This window comes from Taudactylus pleione, unplaced genomic scaffold (genome assembly GCF_031769625.1).
Source record: "Taudactylus pleione unplaced genomic scaffold, aTauple2 ptg000760l, whole genome shotgun sequence".
Lineage (NCBI taxonomy): Eukaryota > Metazoa > Chordata > Amphibia > Anura > Myobatrachidae > Taudactylus > Taudactylus pleione.
Window position 1 is genome coordinate 10,206,868 of NW_028285162.1, and position 23,823 is coordinate 10,230,690.

At 43.0% G+C, this 23,823-nt stretch overlaps 1 protein-coding gene across 1 annotated transcript in view; it reads left to right on the plus strand.

Moving 5' to 3' along the window:
- The window catches only part of NTPCR (nucleoside-triphosphatase, cancer-related), a 270,951-nt gene that overhangs the window by 96,020 nt on the left and 151,108 nt on the right, over positions 1-23,823 (plus strand). The window contains exon 3 of the mRNA XM_088457416.1: positions 127-226. Within this exon, the coding sequence (XP_088313542.1) occupies positions 127-226 (100 nt within the window). The remainder of the gene's footprint in view (positions 1-126; positions 227-23,823) is intronic.

The following is a 23,823-nucleotide window of genomic DNA, read 5'->3' on the forward strand; positions in this document are numbered from 1 at the left end:
TGCACCCATTATAGATACGCCCATGTCCGTATGCGGGACCAAAATACTGTATCAACTTTGTCTTATCTGTAAATACATGGTGGTATGTGATTTAAAATAACCTTTTGCTCACTTATTTTGTTACAGTGCTGAAGTAACTGCTGGTAATCGGGAATGCAGAGTTGGACAATATATTGTGGATCTTAAATCATTTGAACACTTGGTACTTCCTCTACTGAATAGTATTGTGAGTCCTTTTTTAATTCATTTTAAATATAAATGTTAATTTTGAGGAACTTGTTTTTTATTTTATTTAGCAATTTTTTGTGGCTGGGAATAATCTTTATGTTTGTCAGTATCAGAAAATAAGGAAAAAGGACTGCTCACCATATAAACAATTAGGACAATTAATCCACTGAAACCAGGGCCGTACCTACTAGTTGGCCAGGGTTTCCTTAATTAGGGGTACTGGTCAAGAAAGTGGGGGTGACACCCATCTCTGCGACTTACAAATTGTCCCAGCCCTAGCTTTTGGTTATGAGGTGCTCTGTACATGCCATGGGACTTAACTGACGAATTTTGTTTCCAAAAACCGCTCCAAAATTGTCGGGTTTTTTTAAGAGTGAATTATGTGAAGAACAACTTTTTAAAACTTATCCAACACTATTTTGTAAAAAAAAAATTTTTTTTTAAACGCCGTGTACCATATAAATGGCAATTTTTATAGTATATAGTAGTGATGGCCATCGATAGAAACAATCGATGGTAACATCAATTGATTCCACAGCTGCCGATGTTTCCTTAACATCGGTTGGGGGCTGCCATCTGTATACGTGTATGTGTATATATATATAGAATTATGCAGTGCACACATGCATATATATCTATATCTATATATATATATATATATATATATATATATATATTAGGGGTGTGCACCGGCCACTTTTCGTGTTTTGGTTTTGGATCTGGATCTTTCTTCGTGTTTTGGATCTGGACAAAACCCAGAACCCAAAACCACCCTTCCGTGTTTTGGGTTCTGGGTTTTGTGTTTTGGATCTGTATTTTTTTTTAAAAAAGCATAAAAACAGCTAAAATTACAGAATTTGTAGGATTTTCTCCTCCTATGCTATTATTAACCTCAATAACCTTAATTTCCACTCATTTCCAGTCTATTCTGAACACCTCACACCTCACAATAGTGTTTTTATGTCCAAAAGGTTGCACCGAGGTAGCTGGATGACTATGCTAAGCGACACGAGTGGGCGGCACAAACACGTGACCCATCTAGGCGTGAAACTGCAGTGGCAGACAGGATGGCAGTTAGAAAAACTAGGCCCCAAACTGTACATAATGCAAAGAAAAAAAAGAGGTACAAGATGGAATTGTCCTTGGGCCCTCCCACCCACACTTATGTTGTATAAACAGGACATGCATACTTTAACAAACCAATCATTTCAGCGCCAGGATCTGCCACACAACTGTGGCTGAAATGATTGGTTCGTTTGGGCCCCCACAAAACAAGCTGGCAATTAATCTGTCCCTGCACAAACTGGCTCTACGGAGGCAAGATGTCATCCTCATCCTCCTCATCCACCGATTCCTCACCCTCTTCAGTGTGTACATCCTCATCCTCACAGAGTATTAATTCATCCCTGCTGGAACCACAGGTCCCTCTGTACGTTCTGGAGGCTGGTCTCCCTGGAAGAGTTGATAATTCATTTTATGAACATCATCTTCTCCACATCTTGTGGAAGCAACCTCCTACGCCTTTCGCTGACAAGGTTCCCGGCTGCACTAAACACTCTTTCGGAGTACACACTGGAGGGGGGGCAACTCAGGTAAAATAGAGCCAGTTTGTACAGGGACCTCCAAATTGCTTCTTTTTCCTGCCAGTACAGGTACGGACTGTCTGACATGCTGTCACCGATGTAATCCTTTAACAGACAGACGCACGCTTGTCGCTGCTGCTTTGAGGATGCAAGTGCGGCTACAGCCCACACAATTCACAAAGACAGAAAAAAGAAGAAGAATATTTTTATTGTTTGTGTAGCACACTTTGAGGGTGTCACCACCCTTTAACAGACAGACGCACGCTTGTCGCTGCTGCTTTAAGGATGCAGGTGCGGCTACAGCCCACACAATTCACAAAGACAGAAAAAAGAAGAATATTTTTATTGTTTGTGTAGCACACTTTGAGGGTGTCACCACCCTTTAACAGAGAGACGCACGCTTGTCGCTGCTGCTTTGAGGATGCAAGTGCGGCTACATCGCACACAAGTCACAATCACATTAAAAAAATAGTTTTTTATTTTTTGGAGCACTTTGAGAGTTACACCACCCTTTAACAGACAGACGCACGCTTGTCGCTGCTGCTTTGAGGATGCAGGTGGAATCTAGACGGGATTTGGAACCGAGGACACACTACCTCCATCAATTGTCTAAATCCCACTGCACTAATGGCGGATACCAGACGCACGTCTAACACCAACATAGCAGTCAAGGCCTCAGTTATACGTTTTGCTTCAGGATGACTGCTGTCGTACTTCATCCTCATCGCTAGGGACTGTTGGAGGGTCAATTGTTTAGTAAAAGTAGTGATGTTCCTACTTCCTCTCTGGGATGATGAACAACTCCCAGCAGCAGCAACAGCACTAGGAGGAAGTGGTTCTTGATCTTTCCCTATTTTATTTTTATCGGAGAAAGTTTGCTCCTCCATTTATGTTATTTTGCTATATACGTGCGGCTAAAGCGCACACAAACACAGAAAATATTTTTTTATTTTTGCTGGAGAGTAGTGCACTTTGTGGGTTACACCACCCTTTAAGAAATGAGCCAGCCGGCTCTTTACTTATGGGACACAGGCGCACGCTTGGCGCTGCTCCTTTGTTGATGCACGTGCAGCCACAGTGCACACAAGTCACAAACACAGAAAATATATTTTTTTTGGGTTTGGAGTGTACTTTGGGGGTTACAGAACCCTTTAACGGTCAAGCCAGCCGGCCCTTTACTTATGACACAGGCGCACGCTTGGCACTACTTTGTTGATGCACGTGCGGCTACTGCGCACACAATTCACAAACACAGAAAATAATTTTTTTTTTGGTTTGGACTGGAGTGTACTTTCGGGGGTTACAGCACCCTTTAACGGTCAAGCCAGCCGGCCCTTTACTTATGACACAGGCGCACGCTTGGCACTACTTTGTTGATGCACGTGCGGCTACTGCGCACACAATTCACAAAGACAGAAAATATTTTTTTTTTTGGTTTGGACTGGAGTGTACTTTCGGGGGTTACAGCACCCTTTAACGGTCAAGCCAGCCGGCCCTTTACTTATGACACAGGCGCACGCTTGGCACTACTTTGTTGATGCACGTGCGGCTACTGCGCACACAATTCACAAACACAGAAAATATATAATTTTTTTAGCACTTGGGGGGAGCACCCCTGATGGACAGAGCACCCCCTGGACAACACTACAGCACCCCTTTAGGACTGGAACACTGCACAGGACTTTGGAGTGGACACAGCCCCTATGGAGAACTGACTGCACAACACAGTCCAGCCAGCCCCTATGGACTTTGAAGTAGTGGACACAGCCCCTATTAACAACAGCAGCACAACACAGCCAGCCCCTATGGACTTTGAAGTAGTGGACAACAGCAGCACTACACTACACTACACAGCCCTAACTCCCACCCTCCCTCTTCACTGTCCACAGCCGAGTGAGAAAATGGCGCCGACGCGGGTACCTTATATAGGATCCAAAACCCGCGAGACTCGGAAGGCGGGATGAAGACGTTTTGCCTCGATTTCAGATCCGAGTCAGGCGGGAAAAGTCGAGTCTGACTCGGATACGACTCGGATCGGGGGGGTTTGGATTTCAGAAATCCGAACCCGCTCACCCCTAATATATATATACATATACAGTATATCTATCTATAGATAGATATATATATATATATATACCTATATATAGATATATCAATATATTTATTTTTTTGAAGGCACGGTATTGTATTAGGGGTGGAGCTTGCTTCTGTTCCACCTCACTCTAGCAGGGCTGTGGGATGGAGAGGACTGGAGGACAGCAGGCTGATCCTTGCAGTGGGGGGGTGGGTGCCATCGGATTGCCGCTCGCAGCAGGGCAGGGGAAGGGAGAGAGCCTGACAGCGCTCAGCACTGTGTTATTCATTTTCCCGGCGGCTGCTCTTACCTTTGCAGCCGCCGGGTGTGGGGAGTCCTGCTCGGCTGCCGCTCATAGCAGGCCAGGGGGAGGGAGCCTGACAGCGCTGAACGCTCTTCTTTATTTTCTCTGCAGCTGCTCTGAGTCCCGCTGTGCTGCTGCTAGCAGCAGGGCAGGGGGAGGGAGACTATGACAGCGCCGAAAGCGCGCTGTTGGGGTGTGGGAGTTGCGGGCGCCGGGCTCTAGCAGGGCTGGGGTAGGGAGAGGAGGCACACGGGGATTATTGAAAAGTGCGGAGGGACCGGGAGGTCCCTCCTAGCTAGGCGGCTGTTGGAAGATCATCTTCCAGCAGCCGCCCACAGAGCTTTTCTGACTGGTCGTATCAGATACGACCATGTCAGGGAAAACCCAGTCTGGTATGGTCGTATCTGATACGACCATGCCAGGCAAGTGGTTAAATGAATACATGTGCAGTTATATAAATGTTATTTAAGTCCCTCTTTGGAGTAATACTCCATTTAGGTACAGGTGGCATTTTTTTTCTTAAAAACTGTTATTCCAACAGTTCATTAAAACTCTTAAAAAGATAAAGCACTTCAGTGTTAACAGTTCTACAGGCAGTTCAATATGCATAGGAGAAAATCCTTTATAGCTTATCTGTATTTGCTCTTTATCTCACCTAGTTAGATATCACCAAGTATGTTCAGGAAACCTAAACCAATAGTACTTTATGTTCAATTAGAACTTTTATTTATGGTATTGTTAAAGCTCAGAGCAAACAGTGGGTGAAAAAGTCTTGCACAGCTTTGAGAGCTGGAGTATCTTGGCTATTGCGGCCGTATAGTGGTGGTGAGGCCTTTTGGGCCGGTAGCAGCCACTGGGCTGGTTGGGGCCTGTGGGCCAATGAGTGGTGGTGCGGCCTTTGGGCCGGTCGTAGCCTCTGGGGTGGTTGAGGTTTTATGGCCAATGAGTTGAGGTGTGGCCTTTGGGCCGGTAGCAGCCTCTGGGCTGGTTGAGGCCTGAGGGCCAATAAGCTGTAATGCGGCCTTTAGGCTGATAGCAGCCTTTGGGCTGGATGCTGCCTTGATGGCAGAATGACTTGGCAGGAAGACGCTGAGGTGCGCACAGTGTTACCAGGATGACACTAGCAGAAGGATGCAGAGTTGCATACAGAGGACACTAAGGTGTGCTTAGTGCCGCCGCGATGACACCAGCGGTTGTACACCGGGTATGTACACAGGATGCTGAGGTGCGCTTAATGCTGCCCAGATGACACCAGCGGTTGTACACAGGGTTGTGTATACGGGATGCTGTGGTGCGCTAAATGCTGCGGAGATGACACCAGCGGTATACACAAGGTTGCATACTCTGATGTGCGGCCTGTGTTGCCGGGTTGACACAAGATGCTGGGTTGCTAACGCTGAGTGCAGGCTGTGCCACCTGGATGACAGAAACGACAGCTGGAGCAAATGCAGACCATGCTGCCTAGATGACATAAACGGCAGGAATAGGGAACTCGACTGTGAAACAGGAGACCAAAACAACAACTGGAAACACGTGATTGCTATAACCGGCATGGAGTGTAGGGCTGGCTAGAATTTAACAGAAACAGGGCCCAGCCAGAGCAAGTCTCCCTAATGACAGACCAGTGAGCACCTGGGCTGTGCATAGACAGGAGAATCAATCATTGTGCACATGATAGTGCACACAGACAGGCAGTAATTAGCGTAGAGGCTCAGTAGCAACCAAGACTGGAACTGCAAACAATATGCTGCTGACCAGATCCAAACAGGAGGAAGGAGGAGACTTCAGCAAACGCTTGCCCGGTGTTCACCCCGCACTGTATTGGCAGTGCTGCAGCTTGTGACAGTTATAGAAGAAGATTTTGAGGATTCTTCCAGTGAAGAATAAGGGAAACTTGTGAGAATAAAAGAATATTTTATTAGCTGGTGGAAAGTTTATTGAAGAACAATTATAAGTCTATGAACTACAAAGATTTCTCTGAACAGAGTGATGAACAGGACCTGTTTGAAGATAGATCAGAGAGGTAGAGTCTTTCCTGAACATACAATTATTAAAGAAATGGTGATTTATAGAATGGCAGAAATCGGATAAATGGTAGGGCAGTCTTGCTAGGGTTAAACGCATGTATCCTGTGAAAGATGAAGAATTATTTAGTTGGTGTGCAGTCCCCAGAGTGGATGCTGCGTTTGCAGACCTAATATCTAGTCTAGAACAACTATTCCACTAGAAGACGGAGCTTGTTTTAAAGATGCAATGAATAATCTCTTTTTAAAAATTGCATATCTCTACAGCTGTCTCATTAAAATATGATCTAGTAATGGCTTCAGTTTCCCGAGCTCCAAGATTGAGGAGTTCTTCTATACATACATATTTAGAATAAAGACTCTCAAAGTAGTATTTGCTGAGGAGTTCAGAAATATGCAGAAAGCTTTTGACTATTTATGTGAGGTTTTTCTTTTTTTTTTTTTTAAGATCTGTTTATTTTGGATTTTCAAAAATCAAGTGACAGAAAAAATTGAAAATGTTACAGGCAGATATCAATAACAGTAAATAACAATGTGCAATAGTTATACAAAGGTAACATGGGAAAAACAAACTGGTGTGTGGATTCAGAAGCTAAACATACATTAGGGAAGTAGAAATATAGTCCCAGTTTGAATAATAATTGTATAACAGTACAAAAATAGCCCATAAACAATATTATAATATCCAAAAAAAAGTAAAACAATACATATGGATATCTGGATAAAAACACAAAAATAACAGCAAAAAATATAAATATTAGAAAAAAGGAGGGGGGGTAGAGGAAGAAAGAAAGGCAGCGTTGCAGAAGAATCAATGAAGAGAATACGTGGTCAATATCAGGGTGATGTACAGAGCATGTCCCCTGAGCATACATACTATATATAGGAACATCCAGGTTTACAATTGATCAAAAGGAAATACAATACATAAGAATTTCCTTTTCATTCAAGATAACTGTCTTAGTAAATACCATGAGGTAGTCTCAAACACCTTCAAAATCTGAGCTTGTGTAGGGGAGTCGAGTGATTCAATATATGCGCCCCATTTTATATAAAAGGATGTAACCCCTCTTTCCAGTGCAGGGAAAACTGCTTGTCTATCATAATACAGGGTCTGGAGCATAATAGACTTAACCGTTCCTAAAAAGGGAGGTCCAAGCACATAAAATTACTTTTTTAGCTACGGTGACAATGACGTTCAGTAATGGGACTATGCGAGATTTATCAGGGCCCAAATCCCAGTTTGAGAAATTAGCACATAATAAGGCCAACGGATCACTATAAAGTTTTAGGTGAAAAATAGAGTTAATAAAGATAATTACCTTACCCCAGAACTTTGCGATCTTAGGGCATGTCCAGAAATTATGAAAAAACGTAGCATTCAGGCGCCGGCATTTTAAGCAATCACAGGTCTTTCCTTGCACCATAAAGCTCCTGCGAAATATATGCTCTATTAATAGTTTTGATGTGAACCTCTTGTAGCCAGGAACAGCGCAAAAATGTAAGAGTAGCATCATAAGTATGCAACAAGCAGTCCATGGAAGTGACAGTAGTCAGGTGCTCCATGATAAAAATGTATGTTTCCATACCTTGTCATGCGAACACCCCACCAGATCTGTGGTAAGATACTTATAGGGGTGTACCACGAGAAAGGATAGGAGACTGTGCAGAGGGTCAGTAGAATTAGAGGAATGAACCGGGAATTGAAGAGAACAAGCATAATGAGTGGCTTGAAGGTACATATAGAATTGTCTATGTGGAATATGGGCATCAGTATGGAGGGTAGAGAAGGGGAGAATAACTCCACCTGGGTTGAAAATGTCCTTAATTAAGGCAATACCCTTCTGTTTCCACTGGCAATAGCCAGAGTTATCTAGTCCTGGTGGGAACATAGGGTTACCAGTAAAAGGGATATACTTCGAGGCGGTATAGGGTCTAGATAGTTTGGTGCAAATAGCTCTCCAGGCCAAATAGCTATCATGAAATAAGACATTATGAAATATGTAAGTTGGGATAGATTTTCTAGGCGTATGCAACAAAGCAGCAGCTGAGTAAGGTGAAAACATAGCTACCTCAGTAGGCGCATGGGTATATGTTTCCCTGTTCAACAACCAATCACCAATATACCTAAAATGGACCGCCCTAGTATATGTGAGAATATCGGGGAGCCCCAGCCCTCCATGAGACCTAGGAAGTAATAACTTGTTCACTGCCAACCGGGGTCTGCCATCTCTCCACAGAAATTTGGTAAAGAGCTTGGTGCTGGTTTTTATGTCTGCTAGTGACATGCTAATCGGGAGCATTTGTATGGAGTAAGAGAATTTAAGAAAAGCTACACTTATAAGTAATGCGATTCTACCAAGTAGGGACAGGGGTAGCACATCTTCCAGGTATCCAGCAATTTAGTCAGTTGGGCAATAATAGGAGTATAATTAAGACGATATAGGGAGGAGGTAACCACAGGAATATTAATACCTAAGTATTTGAAATGGGAGGCTGTAACACAAAAATGTTGATAGGCAGGATCCCTCAAATCCGCTGCCGTGATATTCGCAAGAGGCATCAATTCTGATTTGTGTAAATTGATTTTATACCCTGCAAATGATCCAAACTGGGCTAACAGAGAAATAATACTTGGTATAGATGAAACGGGGTTGGAGCATGTCGTCTGCAAATAGTGACAATTTAAGCTCGGCCGAAACAATACGTATACCTGTAAAGCTATGTGACTGATGTAGCGCTACAGCCAAGGGTTCCAGGGCTATCACAAGTAAAAGGGGAGACATAGGACTACCCTGACGAGTGCCTCTTTGTACATAGAAGGGAGCAGATAGGAAGCCATTGCTGGATACCTTGGTGGAAGGGGCAGTGTTTAAAGCTTTCAATAAGGAAATAAATTTAGTAGGAAAACCACATTTCAGCAAAGTATAGTACAGGTGATCCCATGTGACTAAGTCAAATGCTTTCTCCGCATCCATGGAAATAATAACCTGTGGGCGAGACGAGACCACAGACGACTGCAGCACAGAAACCACTTTGCGAATATTTACAGTGGAGTGGCGACCCCAGATAAATCCGGTCTGATCTGAACCAATAACATCAGGTAGTAATAGTTTCATCCTATTAGAGATAATTTTCATGAATAGTTTATAGTCCACATCTAGCAAGAATATAGGCCTATAGGAAGCAGGCAGTGTGACATCTCTACCGGGCTTGGGCAGAACCCTAAGTATAGCAGAGTTAAAATGTAAAGGTATAGAGGCTTCAGAAAGAATAGCATTATAAAATGATACCAAGGGAGAGCATACATGGGAGGAAAGGATTTTAAAGAATTCCCCTGAGTATCCGTCTGGACCGGGAGCTTTAAGTGCCTTTAAACCCTTAATACCATTGGAAACCTCATCCTGGCTGGTGGGAACAGTAAGGGATTCTGCTTGCTCAGGAGAGCGGGTCGGCAAGACCAGTTTATCCCAGAAGTCCTGCTTCTGAGCATGATCTATGACAGGATCAGAATATAAATCAGTATAAAATGCCCCAAAGGAATTAACAATGTCCTTTCCCTTTCTGGTCACAGTGCCAGAGGGTGTCATGAGTGAGGTAATAGAAGTGGGGGTGGAAAGGGTATGCAGCAGATTTGACAGCAGCCTCCCTGACTTATTGCCTGTTTATAAAAGTGGCAGCGATTCCGAAAGGTCTGGCGAGCAGCAGCCTGATCCAGAACCCCACTGAAGTGCGCCCTAGCCTGTGTGTAAGCCTCACGAGTGGTGGGGTTAGAATCAAGTTTGAATACTCTGAATGATTCGGTCAGTTCTGCCTGGGCCTTTAAGTACAATTTGGAATAATATTTCCTATATTTAGACATGTAGGTGATTATTTCTCCCCTTAGAACAGATTTGGCGGTTTGCCAGTATAAAGCCGGGTTATCTATATGTTTGGCATTATTCGTTGCATATTCACACCATTTTGTTTCCAGCATATTACGAAATGTAACTGAGTTGGCTAGGTAAGACGGAAATCTCCAAGGTTTATAGGATCCCGTATCTACCAAAGGAGTCAACGTGAACCAAATCAGTGCATGATCGGATAATCCGATGGGCTCTATACCTGCGTCATCCACTCTGCAAAGCAAAGAGTCTGAAAGTAATGTGTAGTCTATACGGGACAGTGTGGCGTGGGCAGCGGACAAACAAGTGAATTCTCTATCGGTAGGGTGGAGTACTCGCCACAAGTCTATCAGGCGTAATTCCGATGCCAGGGAATGGAGGCCTAGGGACGGGGCAGCACAGTGTCTGGAAGGAGGCTGCCGTCTATCCATGTAAGGGGAGAAAACCATGTTAAAGTCTCCACTACATATAAGTGAGGAGTCCATATAAGGGCATAATTTACCCAATAGAACCTGAAAAAAACATCTGGAGTACTGATTGGGAGCATACAAATTACATATTGCAAACCTCTCACCTGCTATACTAACGTCAGTGATTGTATATCTCCCTAATGAATTTGTGGGGCCAATTGTTTCCTAATCAGGGTAACCACACCACGTTTCTTAGAGTTATAAGAGGCCGAAGCTAATACAGAAAATCCCATGGTGTTAAGTTTTAAAATTTCAGGAGGCAGTAAATGAGTTTCTTGTAACATAACCACATCAATATGCAATTTACGAATATATGCCAAGAGACGTTTACGTTTTATGGGGGAGTTAATGCCTCCCACATTCCAGGAACAAAATTTGAGATTAGTCATAATGCAATTTTAAGCATAGAAAAAGACCAGGGACAATGCAAATAATACATGAAAATATATAAATATGTACCCAAGGTTCATACAGCTACAGGTTATGAAACATGACATATTGCTCATAAGATAACCACTTGGAAATAGTAAAAGCTCTAGAGACTCTGCGACGCTGCTGGGATAAGGAAATGGGGTACAAAGTAATAATGAGAAAAAAATAAATAAAATAAAACAAACCACGGCAAGGAACATGAGTCCTTGCAAGCCATCAGGCCAGAATTCAGGACTTCCCGGTGTATATATGGAATATATCAGTAAACACAAATAGGAGAGCAGTGATGTGAGGTTTTTCTTAATGTGGTAACTTTTTTGTCAAGATCTGCTGGTATAGTGGCAAGAAGAGCATTGTGGTTGCTCTTTTGATCAGCAGATGCACAGAATAGATTATCATATGGAGGTTCATTGTTATTTAGTAACAGACTTGTATCTATGATTAAAAAAAAAAAGTCAGGAGGTATGTCTAGTAGACTACCACAATATAAGTGGAGTAGATATCCTGTGCCAACTTCAAGACAACAGTTTAAAGAAGTCAGAAGTTACAGACCAGTTCAGCAGTACAGTAAAAAATATTACTCTGTGATAACAAGGCAGAACTTTCATCAAGACAACAAGTAACAATGACTATACCTGGTCCCTCCCAACAATGTGAGTAATAGATAGGCTTTTGAGGTCCGCTGAAAGACAGAGCTGTACTAGGGTACTAAGAGTACTAGAGGTGGAATCCATTGGGTACCAAATATAATTCAAGAAAGTTGCCAAGATGAACAAGTTGTTTATTTAAATTAATTGAAGTATATATAAAGTGTTTAAACACAATATGAACAAAAATGACTTTAGGATACATCTGTTTTCATTTGTGTAATTAACAATCTGATTGGCCTAAGATGAATTAGGTGGGGTATGTAAGACACCCAGATAGAGGACCTATTATACTGCCCTCTTGAGGAAACCCTCAAGTGACGGAGAAACGCGTCAGCCCTGATATTTATGTTATCCGGACTGCAACATTGTCTACTTCTCCATGCTATATCTCCTGCAAGGATAATGAGAGCCTGCCTTGTGAGGTGAGATCATACAAGAAATACCTATTCGCCTGAATTAACACAGGGAAGGGATTCCACGACTGTGCAACAGCAAAGTACTAACACCGTTTTGGACCGGCATTGCTCTCGCAGATTCCAGTGAAAGGAGAGTTGGGTAAATATACAGAAATTGAACAAACACTATATCACTATCTTTTGAAATAGTTGCTGCAGATTGATCTCGGCTGGCTGCAGATAGTGTTGTTTGGAAATTACGCTTACCACTGGAGTGGACACTCTAGCTTGCATGGAAGCTACATCATCCCCTTTAATCACTTAACTGACGAATTATTTTTCCAAAAACCGCTCCAAAATTGTCGGTTTCTTTTATGATTGAATTAGGTCAAGAACATAATTTTAAACTTATCCATCACTATTTTATTTGAAAATTTTTTTTTTTTAAGACCCAGTATACCATAAAAATAGCATTTTTTATGTTATACTGTAGTGATGGCCATTGACAGTTGTACCATTGATGGCTCAACCATCGTTAGAAGCCATCAATTGTTTAGCGATTGGGCAAGATCTGTGTAGACCACAATTGTCGATGTTTCCTAAACATCGATTGATGGCTACCATCAATGGTGCAACATTGATGGCCACCAGCAATTAATTTGGTGCAAACTGTGTGTCAGAATATGAATTTGGTGCATACTATGGCAGAAAATTAATTTAATGCATACTGTGTCATAGCGTTCCCGCTAGGCTGTTTTAGCGGGGCGCGGCGCCCTGCCCTCCTTCTGGAGAAAGCGCCCTGCCCTCACAGCCTGCGGGTGCTGTTCTCACCCGCGGGACGCAGTGTCCCGCGGGTAGAGAAACATGCGGTGACCCGGTCAACGCCGGAGAATAGACGCCGGGCGCATGCGCCCGGCATCTATTCTCCCTTCCTGCAGCGCTTGGGGGCTGCCCGGCATGTCCGTAAGCGCCGGGCATGCCCCCAAGTATGACGAAAAGGGGACGTGTCTTATAGACACACCCCCTTTTCATGACCATGCCCCCTTTTCAGGCGCGCGCGCATAACATTGCCCTCTCTAGCTCCGGCGCCCTGCCTGCCGCCGGAGCTAGAGTTAACACTATGTCAGAATATGAATTTGATGCATACTATGGCAGAAAATTAATTTAATGCATACTGTGTCAGAATATGAAGTTGGTGCATGCTGTGTCAGAATATGAAGTTGGTGCATGCTGTGTCAGAATATGAAGTTGGTGCATGCTGTGTCAGAATATGAATTTGGTGCATACTGTATGTCAGAATATAAATTTGGTGCATACTGTATGTCAGAATATGAATTTGCTGCATACAATGTGTCAGAATATGAATTTGCTGCATACAGTGTGTCAGAATATGAATTTGGTGCATACTGTGTTTCAGAATATGAATTTGGTGCATACTATGGCAGAAAATTAATTTAATGCATACTGTGTGTCAGAATATGAATTTGGTGCATACAATGTGTCAGAATATGAATTTGGTGCATACTGTGTCAGAATATGAATTTGATACATACTGTATGTCAGAATATGAATTTGGTGCATACTGTATGTCAGAATATGAATTTGCTGCATACAATGTGTCAGAATATGAATTTGCTGCATACAGTGTGTCAGAATATGAATTTGGTGCATACAATGTGTCAGAATATGAATTTGGTGCATACTGTGTCAGAATATGAATTTGATACATACTGTATGTCAGAATATGAATTTGGTGCATACTGTATGTCAGAATATGAATTTGCTGCATACAATGTGTCAGAATATGAATTTGGTGCATACAGTGTGTCAGAATATGAATTTGCTGCATACAGTGTGTCAGAATATGAATTTGGTGCATACTGTGTGTCAGAATATGAATTTGGTGCATACTATGGCAGAAAATTAATTTAATGCATACTGTGTGTCAGAATATGAATTTGCTGCATACAATGTGTCAGAATATGAATTTGCTGCATACAGTGTGTCAGAATATGAATTTGCTGCATACAGTTTGTCAGAATATGAATTTGGTGCATACTGTGTCAGAATATGAATTTGGTGCATACTGTGTCAGAATATGAATTTGGTGCATACTGTGTGTCAGAATATGAATTTGGTGCATACTGTGTCAGAATATGAATTTGGTGCATACTGTGTCAGAATATGAATTTGATACATACTGTGTCAGAATATGAATTTGGTGCATACTGTGTCAGAATATGAATTTGATACATACTGTATGTCAGAATATGAATTTGGTGCATACTGTATGTCAGAATATGAATTTGCTGCATACAGGGTGTCAGAATATGAATTTGGTGCATACTGTGTTTCAGAATATGAATTTGGTGCATACTGTGTCAGAATATGAATTTGATACATACTGTGTCAGAATATGAATTTGGTGCATACTGTGTCAGAATATGAATTTGATACATACTGTATGTCAGAATATGAATTTGGTGCATACTGTATGTCAAAATATGAATTTGGTGCATACAATGTGTCAGAATATGAATTTGGTGCATACAGTGTGTCAGTATATGAATTTGGTGCATACTGTGTGTCATAATATGAATTTGCTGCATACAGTGTGTCAGAATATGAATTTGGTGCATACTATGGCAGAAAATTAATTTAATGCATACTGTGTGTCAGAATATGAATTTGCTGCATACAATGTGTCAGAATATGAATTTGCTGCATACAGTGTGTCAGAATATGAATTTGGTGCATACTGTGTCAGAATATGCATTTGGTGCATACTGTGTCAGAATATGCATTTGGTGCATACTGTGTCAGAATATGCATTTGGTGCATACTGTGTCAGAATATGCATTTGGTGCATACTGTGTCAGAATATGAATTTGGTGCATACTGTGTGTCAGAATATGAATTTGGTGCATACTGTGTCAGAATATGAATTTGGTGCATACTGTGTGTCAGAATATGTATTTGGTGTTTACTGTGTGGTATAATATGAATTTGGTGCATACCATACTTGCCGACATCCAGCTCCCTCCTTCCGGAATGCCTGCATACAGCGTGGTGTGTGGCCGGGCTATGACATCATTTTGGGGGCATGGCCAGGGGTGTGACTGCACAATCGCATTATCATGGCCCCGCCCCCTCCTCACAATGCCAAACATAAAGGCATTGTGAAGCAGGGACGATGGCGCGATTCAGAGCGAATCGTATCATCGGGCTCCACCACTGCAGTCGTTTCTTGTAGTAGTCTGGGGGGCAGGCGGCATCTGGGAGGCTTGCCTACCTTTCCGGGGGGTCGGGAGCGGCACCCGATATTCGGGAGGCTCCCGACCAAATCTGGAGGATAGCCAAGCCTGGTGCATACTGTGTGGCGTGTTATGAATTTGGGCCCTACAGTGTGGCATAATATGAATTGGTGGCACTGCGGTGTGACATTTTGAATTGGGGACAGATTTGGGCATGTGGCAGATCTGATGACCATTGCAGAGGCATGCATGGTGGTTTGATGGCATGTGGGGAGGTTGAGGGGCATTGAAGGGCATGTGTGGTCTATATAAATGTTCATATATTTTGGTCGCGGGCGATGGTCTGGCTCCTAAACTTTTAAGCTGGCTCCTAGATTTTACAAAAATTTGTCGAGCCCTGACAGTGGGTTATGGAAGCAGAAGGAAGAAAATTAGAGGAATGCATCGAATGGGGGAAGGGGGGACCATGGAAAACATACACATCAGGAGCCAGACATGCGAATGAAAGAAGATTTGTCCCTACATACATTGAAGTCTGCCAAAACCTTGTATGTAAGAATGTCAGAATGAAAGAGAAGTGCCTTTAGCACACTAGCAATGCATCCTGTGTAAATGGCAGTGCACTGCCTAACCTACATAGATGCCAACCCAAATAATTTGATTAAGGGCTGGACCACTAACTGTGGCACCACTGCCAGGCACTACCCTGGCTCCAATTTTGGGAACCATTGCAATACAGTGTTGCTATGCTGTAGCTTTTGATGCAATTTATAGCTGTTTGCTCTCTTAGTTTTATTGTCATAGTTTCACTGTGTTCAGTGAAATAATACCGCACATGTATTTTATGTATTAAATTATTTGACTGCCTGTTAGGTGACTGCTTAGTCGCAGGATACTATCAGGTTCACAGTCACCCCTGTATAAATATGCTCAGGGGCAGATCCAGAAAAAAATAACAGGGGAGGCACCATGATTGACGTTTGTGGCTGGGGGTGTGGCCAACTGTGTGAGGGACTGTGGCCCATGTGTTTGCTGTGAATAAACGGTATGTCTATAGTTAATTGTGTAAACTATCATAGCGTAAGTAATAGCGCATGATCTATAGTTGGACTTTTAATCTGAGCAGCTCATTGTATTAACTGGGAAAGTATATTTGTTGGTATGGAAATTTAAAGTGATGGACCTTTTGATAGTGTGAAATGAAGTTTAGATGTTTTTTTTAACACTCCTGCCACCAGCTGAAGCTTTAATATTACGCCACTTAAAATAGAAATAGCTACTTGCTTTTATTAGTCTGTTACCCTCTACAAGAGACATGGCACTATATTTATGAAGCAGCAGCTTGCATCCTGGCAGGTTGCATGTGAAAGTTTAAACTGCACCCACAGTCATGGTAAAGCATGGCGTTTTTAACACTGACTATACGTGACGTTTTCAAATTTCACCTGCATCCCACCAGGAACCTGGGTCACAGAACACGAGTTGAAACCAGGTTTTTTGTACTTACCCCCATTCAGATTAGGATGAGGACCTGGGTTATTCCCGGATTGCCACCCTTCATATTGGACCCGGGTCTTCCAGTGACACAGGTTTCCAAATGATGTTAATGAGTAGAAAACAGCAGCACCCACTTGTCATTTGAGGCAGCTCCTGTGCAAAAGGAATGATATCAGGAGGATAGAAGCTTTTTAATAATGAAGGAGCTGCGGGGTCATGAGATCAAAGCTCCACCAATCAGGCTGCTTATTTGTCAGTGACTATCAATCCTCCAGGAGGCAGGAGTGCAAAAAGAAACTATGGCCCTCATTCAGAGCCACTCGCAAGCGGGCGCACGTACGTTAGGCGTACGTACAAAAATATTTAAATTCAAGGGCTCGCTCGTATTTTCGATCGCATCTAAAAATCCTCCCCAAACTCAGACGACCCCTCCTCTAACTAACGAGCGTGCGAAATAGCGAGCGTACATCCCCGAAATGGCTTGAAGGGAACGCACGCACAAGTATAAACCGGAAGAGGCCATGTCAGATGTCGATTACCTGCTCCTTTATTCTGCCTACCTCCATCAATCGTATCATGCCAATCAATGTATCAATTAGCTTAATGTTTTTTTTTTTTCAACACAATGCAAGAAACTTTACTCTTGTCCGTGTTTGTGTTTACCCGCAGAATACGTACGGCTTAAACATTTGCTTTTATTGCTCAAAAAACATGTTAGCCACAATGAGACAATTGTTCTATTGCTGTGGATCCCCGCATATTTTCCGGGGTTCATTTCTTTATTTAAATTTGCTTACGCATGTCACTGCATCAAGCCTATCATAACTCTCCAGAGATTTCTGGCCCTGTCGAACACATGACTCATACACTAACCAATCAAATTGCTCCTGTTAATTTCCAAGCTACATTAGCCAATCAGAAATTTTTGGCACACTTTATCAAAAATGAATTTTAAGAAAAACACCATTGCCATCATGAGAGCCTCCGCATTTACCAGGCGCGAGCTGCTGGTGCTAACGGAGGTGCTGGATCGGCGTATCACCAGCCAGCCTTCACCCATCACCAACCGGCAGAAGCGTTCCGCGTATGCGGAGGCACGGGCCCGCCTGCGCTCCTTCGGCTCACGCCGCAACATCGGCCAGCTGGAGCGCAGGTGGTCTGACCTGCAACGGCGAACGCCCCGCTTGCTGGCATGCTTTCGCATGCAGATATTGGAAAGTAAGTGTTATGTATTGTGGTTTTCATGTTTGTCTTTGTGGGGCAAACTGCGTGTGCATGTTTTCATGTCTGTCCTATTTTTTCATTCTCATCATATCTGCGTGTGCATGTTTTTATGTCTGTCCTATTCATTCTCCTCATATCTGCATGACCATGTTTTCCCTCTATTTCTGATATATTCATTCTACTCATATTTGCATGTTTTTTGTTGGTGGTGGGTGATTTTAAAATGTTATTTGGGCAGGATTTGGCCAGAAACTAACCACAATTTGTTTGACATCTTTTAGGGGGACAGGCAAGACTACGCCGTCACCGTCCGGCCAGACGGCGGTCCCGCCCACTCTCACCCACCCCCAGCCAACACTCCACCCCAAATAATTCCCCTATTCCCCCCTCCTCCCAAGCCTTCCAAGAGCCTCTCCCGGAACTGTCGGGCCTCCTTCCCCTCCATCCCCCTTCCCCCTCTCCTCCAACCACCCCTCTTCCAATTACCCCCTCCCCGGAGTCCGTGATAACCCCGCCCCGTTCTTTGGGGAATGAAGGCTCCTCCGAGGATGAAGATGGAGGGACTTCGGGATCTGCCGTTTTGGCTACCGGTATGTTTTTCTTTTGCATTTTTTTTAACCACAAACTGTTTGTATGTAATCATGTGTCGTTACTTTATTCGTGATTTTTGGGTTCGTTTTTGGTGATTTAGCAGTTTGCCTTTACCTCTTCCTGCTGATTTCAACATACACATATCACACCTGTGGGTATTTCTACATAGGCCTTGTAATTTTTGCAGCACCCCTTTTTTTTAAATTTTGGTTTTGGAGTGATTTCGTTGTGTTTTTGTTTTTTTAATGTGGATTCCCTATTGTTTGATTAATCCACACACTTTTCTCACCCACAGAGGAACAGAGGCGTCGGCAAGAGGTCGAAGATTGTGTGGCACACATGCGCCAAAATGTAATTGGGGTGCTTGTGGCCCTTGACCGGCTGTCTGACATCCTTCGGCAGTAGTTTTTTTTTGTTTTTATCTTTTTCCAAATAAATTGTTTATTTCTAATATACGTTCTGCCTCATTCGTTTTTTCAAAACCAAAGATAGTTAACCCTGACATAAGTAGACTGTTCCTGCAAGGTTTTGCATTTTTTAAAAATTAGAGTGGGTTTTGTATTTGTATGTAAAACACCCTCAAGAAACACATAACAGTAACAATGTCATTTCCCTTTTTGTGTGTAGTGGCAATTAGATATTTCTACATTTTACAGGTTCCTAGTTGGTGGGCAAGCTGCTTAGGCGAATCTTACAAAGCCAAATGATTGGACAGGCTTCCTTTTGGTGTGGGTTGGGAACCTGAAAACATATTTCATTTTTGCTCAACTGGCGTCAGTACTGGATTACCCCTTAGTCAAATGTAAGGTGTGTTAACCTGGTTAAACTTGCTGGTAACGTCCAAAAAAAGGAAGAACATTTAACTCTCCAAACATTTATTCACAACATAACTGAGAAATCAAAGTGGTCACTCACAAAAAAAACACACAGTGAGAATCTCAAATACAACACATACCCAATAAAACAAAACAAAAAAAAAAAAAATCAAGAACTGGTTGAGGAAGGACCATGCCAAAATGATTCCACAAACATGGCGTTGCGATATGGGTTCCAGAATATATTCACAAAATGAGCAGATCCAGGTTTGGTAAGGGTAGCATGAAGTAGTGAGCGTTGTAGTGCCAAAGATTATGTGAACAAACCGAAGATGTTGAAAAAAAGAAAACAAAATTAGATGTTCGCAAACAAACACAAACACATTAGGTTAAAACACTGTTTTGTTCAAACTTACCTAAAAAATCTGGCCACCACATCATCGCGTATGGCCCCCCCACATAATGACCTCCGACCAACCTCGGGGGGGGCCATCCTCAGGTAAGGCATCCTCTGGCTGCATTGGGACACCACTCCTTATGGCGATGTTGTGAAATATCCCACACAGGACCACAATTTTCGACACCATATCCGGCAAATACATGAGCTCGCCACCAGAGCGGTGGAGGCATCTGAATCGGCCTTTTAAAAGGCCGATACAGCGCTCCACCACTTGCCTGGTGGCTGTAAGTGCAGAATTATACTCACTTTGTGGCCCTGGTGTGGGAGCCAAATAAGGAGTGAGCAGCCAGGACATGCAAGGATATCCACTGTCTCCTATGGAAAAGAATTGACAACATCAGGAACACTGTGTATCAAGCTTAACATTGTTATGTACTAAAGGTCTCCACTTACCCAGAAGCCACGCATCACCGGCTTGTAGGTTGGTTAATTTGTGCCATATCCCTGATTGCCGGATGACGAAGGAGTCATGTGCACTTCCGGGTAATTTAGCATTCAGGGACAGGATCTGGAGGGAGGCATCACATACCACCATTACATTCAGGGAGTGATAGTGTTTCCTGTTTCTAAATATGGCCTCCAGCCGGGCTGGAGGCTGAAGTGGTATGTGAGTACCATCCACAACCCCTATGATGTGTGGGAAGGCAGCTATTTGGTAAAAATTGGCCTTGGCCACACAAAGGGCACCCATATCCAAAGGCATTTGAATAAAATGATGGAGGTGCTTGAAAAGTGCCTCCATCACTGCCCTCAGGATCCGGGAAAAGGAGGATTGGGAGATGCCCGCCACTATTCCCACCGTTGTTTGAAACGATCCTGAGGCACAGAAATGTAACACCACCATAAATTGCGTAAGTGGTGGTATTGCTGTTGGACTGTCAATTTGCCGCTCAAGATCACTTTCTATTAATGAGAGTGTCTATGATGATTTTGGGAGGTAGACGGTAGCGTCTTAAAACCTCATCATCGGGCATTCCAAAAAGGGTGACACGTGTTCGAAATATCTGGGGCCTTGCATGCCTACGATGCCTACGCCTGGGACGAGATTGAGGTTGGTCGGCTTCCGGGAGCATGGCCAGAACAATCCGCCCCAGATCAACCTGAAATTCAAAGATTTTAAAGTAAGGCTTTTGACCCACCCCAAAACTATATTAAAACAACTTAGCTTGATGATACCATCCATTGCTGCTTACATGCCAGGGTATTGTCATGATACGTCCAAACTGAAAATAAACACCAAAATTACTTGACACATTTCACTCTGTGCATTTTTGTTTACAAATTTTGTGCTAGACCAAAGTTAAAATATGCCAAACACCCATTTAGCAAAACAGCAAAGCGACATTTAACACAGTACATCAAAATGGGTCGAAATGTTGGCACAAAAAGCGAAAGAGAAACCACCAAAAAGTTAGAATGATTATTAAGCTGTTAAAAATGCGCTAATTAGTTCGCTAATACAAGTGACAAGAGTAACTACTAAAAATGCGCTAATTAGTTCGCTAATACAAGTTACAAGAGTAACTACTAAAAATGCGCTAATTAGTTCGCTAATACAAGTCACAAGAGTAACTACTAAAAATGCGCTAATTAGTTCGCTAATACAAGTCACAAGAGTAACTACTAAAAATGCGCTAATTAGTTCGCTAATACAAGATAAAAAATGGACTTACCAAGAGCAAATATATAAGAGTCAAAAACAAAAGGTCTTTTGGGTCGAAAATAAACAAAATCTAAAATAGAAGAAATTATGGATCCAAAATTAAAAAAAAATAAGAAACACAATGAAACAACAATTGAACAAAAGTTAGACTTCACAAAACTTACCAAATCAAGAAACGAGGTCCCAGAAATATAAACCAACAAAGATAACGGAAAAAAAAAACGCAAATCAAACCAACAAACGAATCTACAACCGCCAACTCCTTTCTACGCAATCAATAAACTCCAGCCAAGATAACCTCCAACAATCCAAAAACGCCACCTCGACTTGAGACACACCAAGCCATAAATAGTGTTTCGTTTCCCGCACAAATTAAGGAGGGATCATAGGGCCGCACAATCAATGATGCGGCCGCAAAATAAGGACGTACGTATAAATACGTCACGAAAACACATTCAAATTCTGGTGTATTTCTTGTTTGGACCTCAGACATGGCGACAGACCAGGGAAAAAATGCCCAAGAGTCAGGCGGTAAGTCTTCATGCATTTTCTATCAACGATTAATTTGAAACATAAGATTAGGCAAGTTGTGATTTTGTGAATTCTGTAAATTTACACAAATAGGTGAGGAGGATGACATGGAAGAGGCTGCTGGGCCCAGTATTCCGGCCAAAGCGGCCAAAAAAAAAAGGCAGCCACATTTCACAAGAAAGGAGATGGAGGTTTTGATCCAGAAGTGTGTGGACATCCTGCCACAGGCAGACAGGAATATGAGTCTAAGCCAGAAGTGGAGAATGTGGGAAGAGGTAGCCGTTGCTGTCAATAGGGTGGGTGACTATGTCCGTCTAGCCCGGGATGTCAAACGGCGGTAAGTAAACCCTTGCCCCCCCTAAAAACAAACCCCATTTTAAACCAAAGGATAATGGCTTCCATTTTTTCCCACAGATGGGGCGACTTCAAATATCGCTTAAAACAAAAACTCGCGGACAGGGCTAGGCATGCAAGGGGGACAGGTGGGGGTCCCACCCCTGTGTCATTGGAGTTGACGGATTTAGAAGAGCTGGCACAGGGGTGTGTGCAGCCTGTGGATGTGTTTGGCGTGTCCAACATGGATACGGACATGCCAGACTTTGCGGCTCCTCATGTTGTCCCAGGTAAATCTTTGGATGTCATCAACTCTGAAATGTTATTGTGCCAATATGTAGATTGTAATGTGAGGCTTTTCTCTTTTTTCCTAACAGAGACACAGGCGGATGAGTCTGCTCCAGAGGGGAGCCTTGGCCGCCGAATTTCTGCTGGCTCTGCAGGGGAGGAACCAGTACATCCGGCTGAGGACCCTGCAGAAGCCAGTCCAGGACAATCCCCCTCGCAGGCAGTGGCCCTCCTCACAGAACTCAATTTCAAATCGGATTCCCATACGGAGATTCTGCAGAGGATGGACGCCAGTCTGCTATGGGTGGCTGAGGCCCTGGAGCAAAATGCTGCGGCCAACGAGACCATTGGTCAGGCCCTGGCGGAAAATACCAGGGCCAACATCCGCATCGCCAATGCCCTGGAGCAGCTCGTTCGCCAGCACATGGTGGAGCCGACCTCCCTTCCTGCCGGAACATCAGGATCCTCCACCTCTGGCACAACATCAGCCAATCCTCCAAATGTGCCTAGCCCTGTGCCTAGTCCAGAGGCCACAACATCTGCCTCTGGACAGGCCAGCCCGATGACATCCCGGACCCGGTCTGGCGCCCTCCCTCCCCCATCCAAACGGGTGAAAAAACGGTGACAGCAATGGTGACTTTTCCCACAATCCTTCTGTGCTTGGCTCATATTCCTTTCGGGTCAAAACTTCCCTCTCCTTTCTTGTGAAATGTTTTTATTTTTTTGATGTATGTTTATGTCAACAGTTATGTTGGGCCAATTTGTTTGATTTGGGAACATATCTTTGGGCAAAAAAGATGTCCCCAAAATTTTTAAAATAAGTTTTTTTGTTTGAGCAATAAATTGGAAATTAAACAATGACATTGGATTGTGAAATTATTGTACAAATGGGTTACATTTAATCCTGGGCCAAAAGGCAAAAACTCGGCCAAAAAAACAAAAACAAAAAAAAAGGGCTCTTTAAGGAACGTTTAAAAGTTCATATAATTCGGCAAATTCAAGAGGCACAAATAAAATGGTGCGAAACTGAAAACATGATGAAATTATTGTTACAATAGGCCCTAACCACCAAATTGCTGCCCAAATAAACCCCCCCAAATGTACGCAAATTGACTGTGTCATC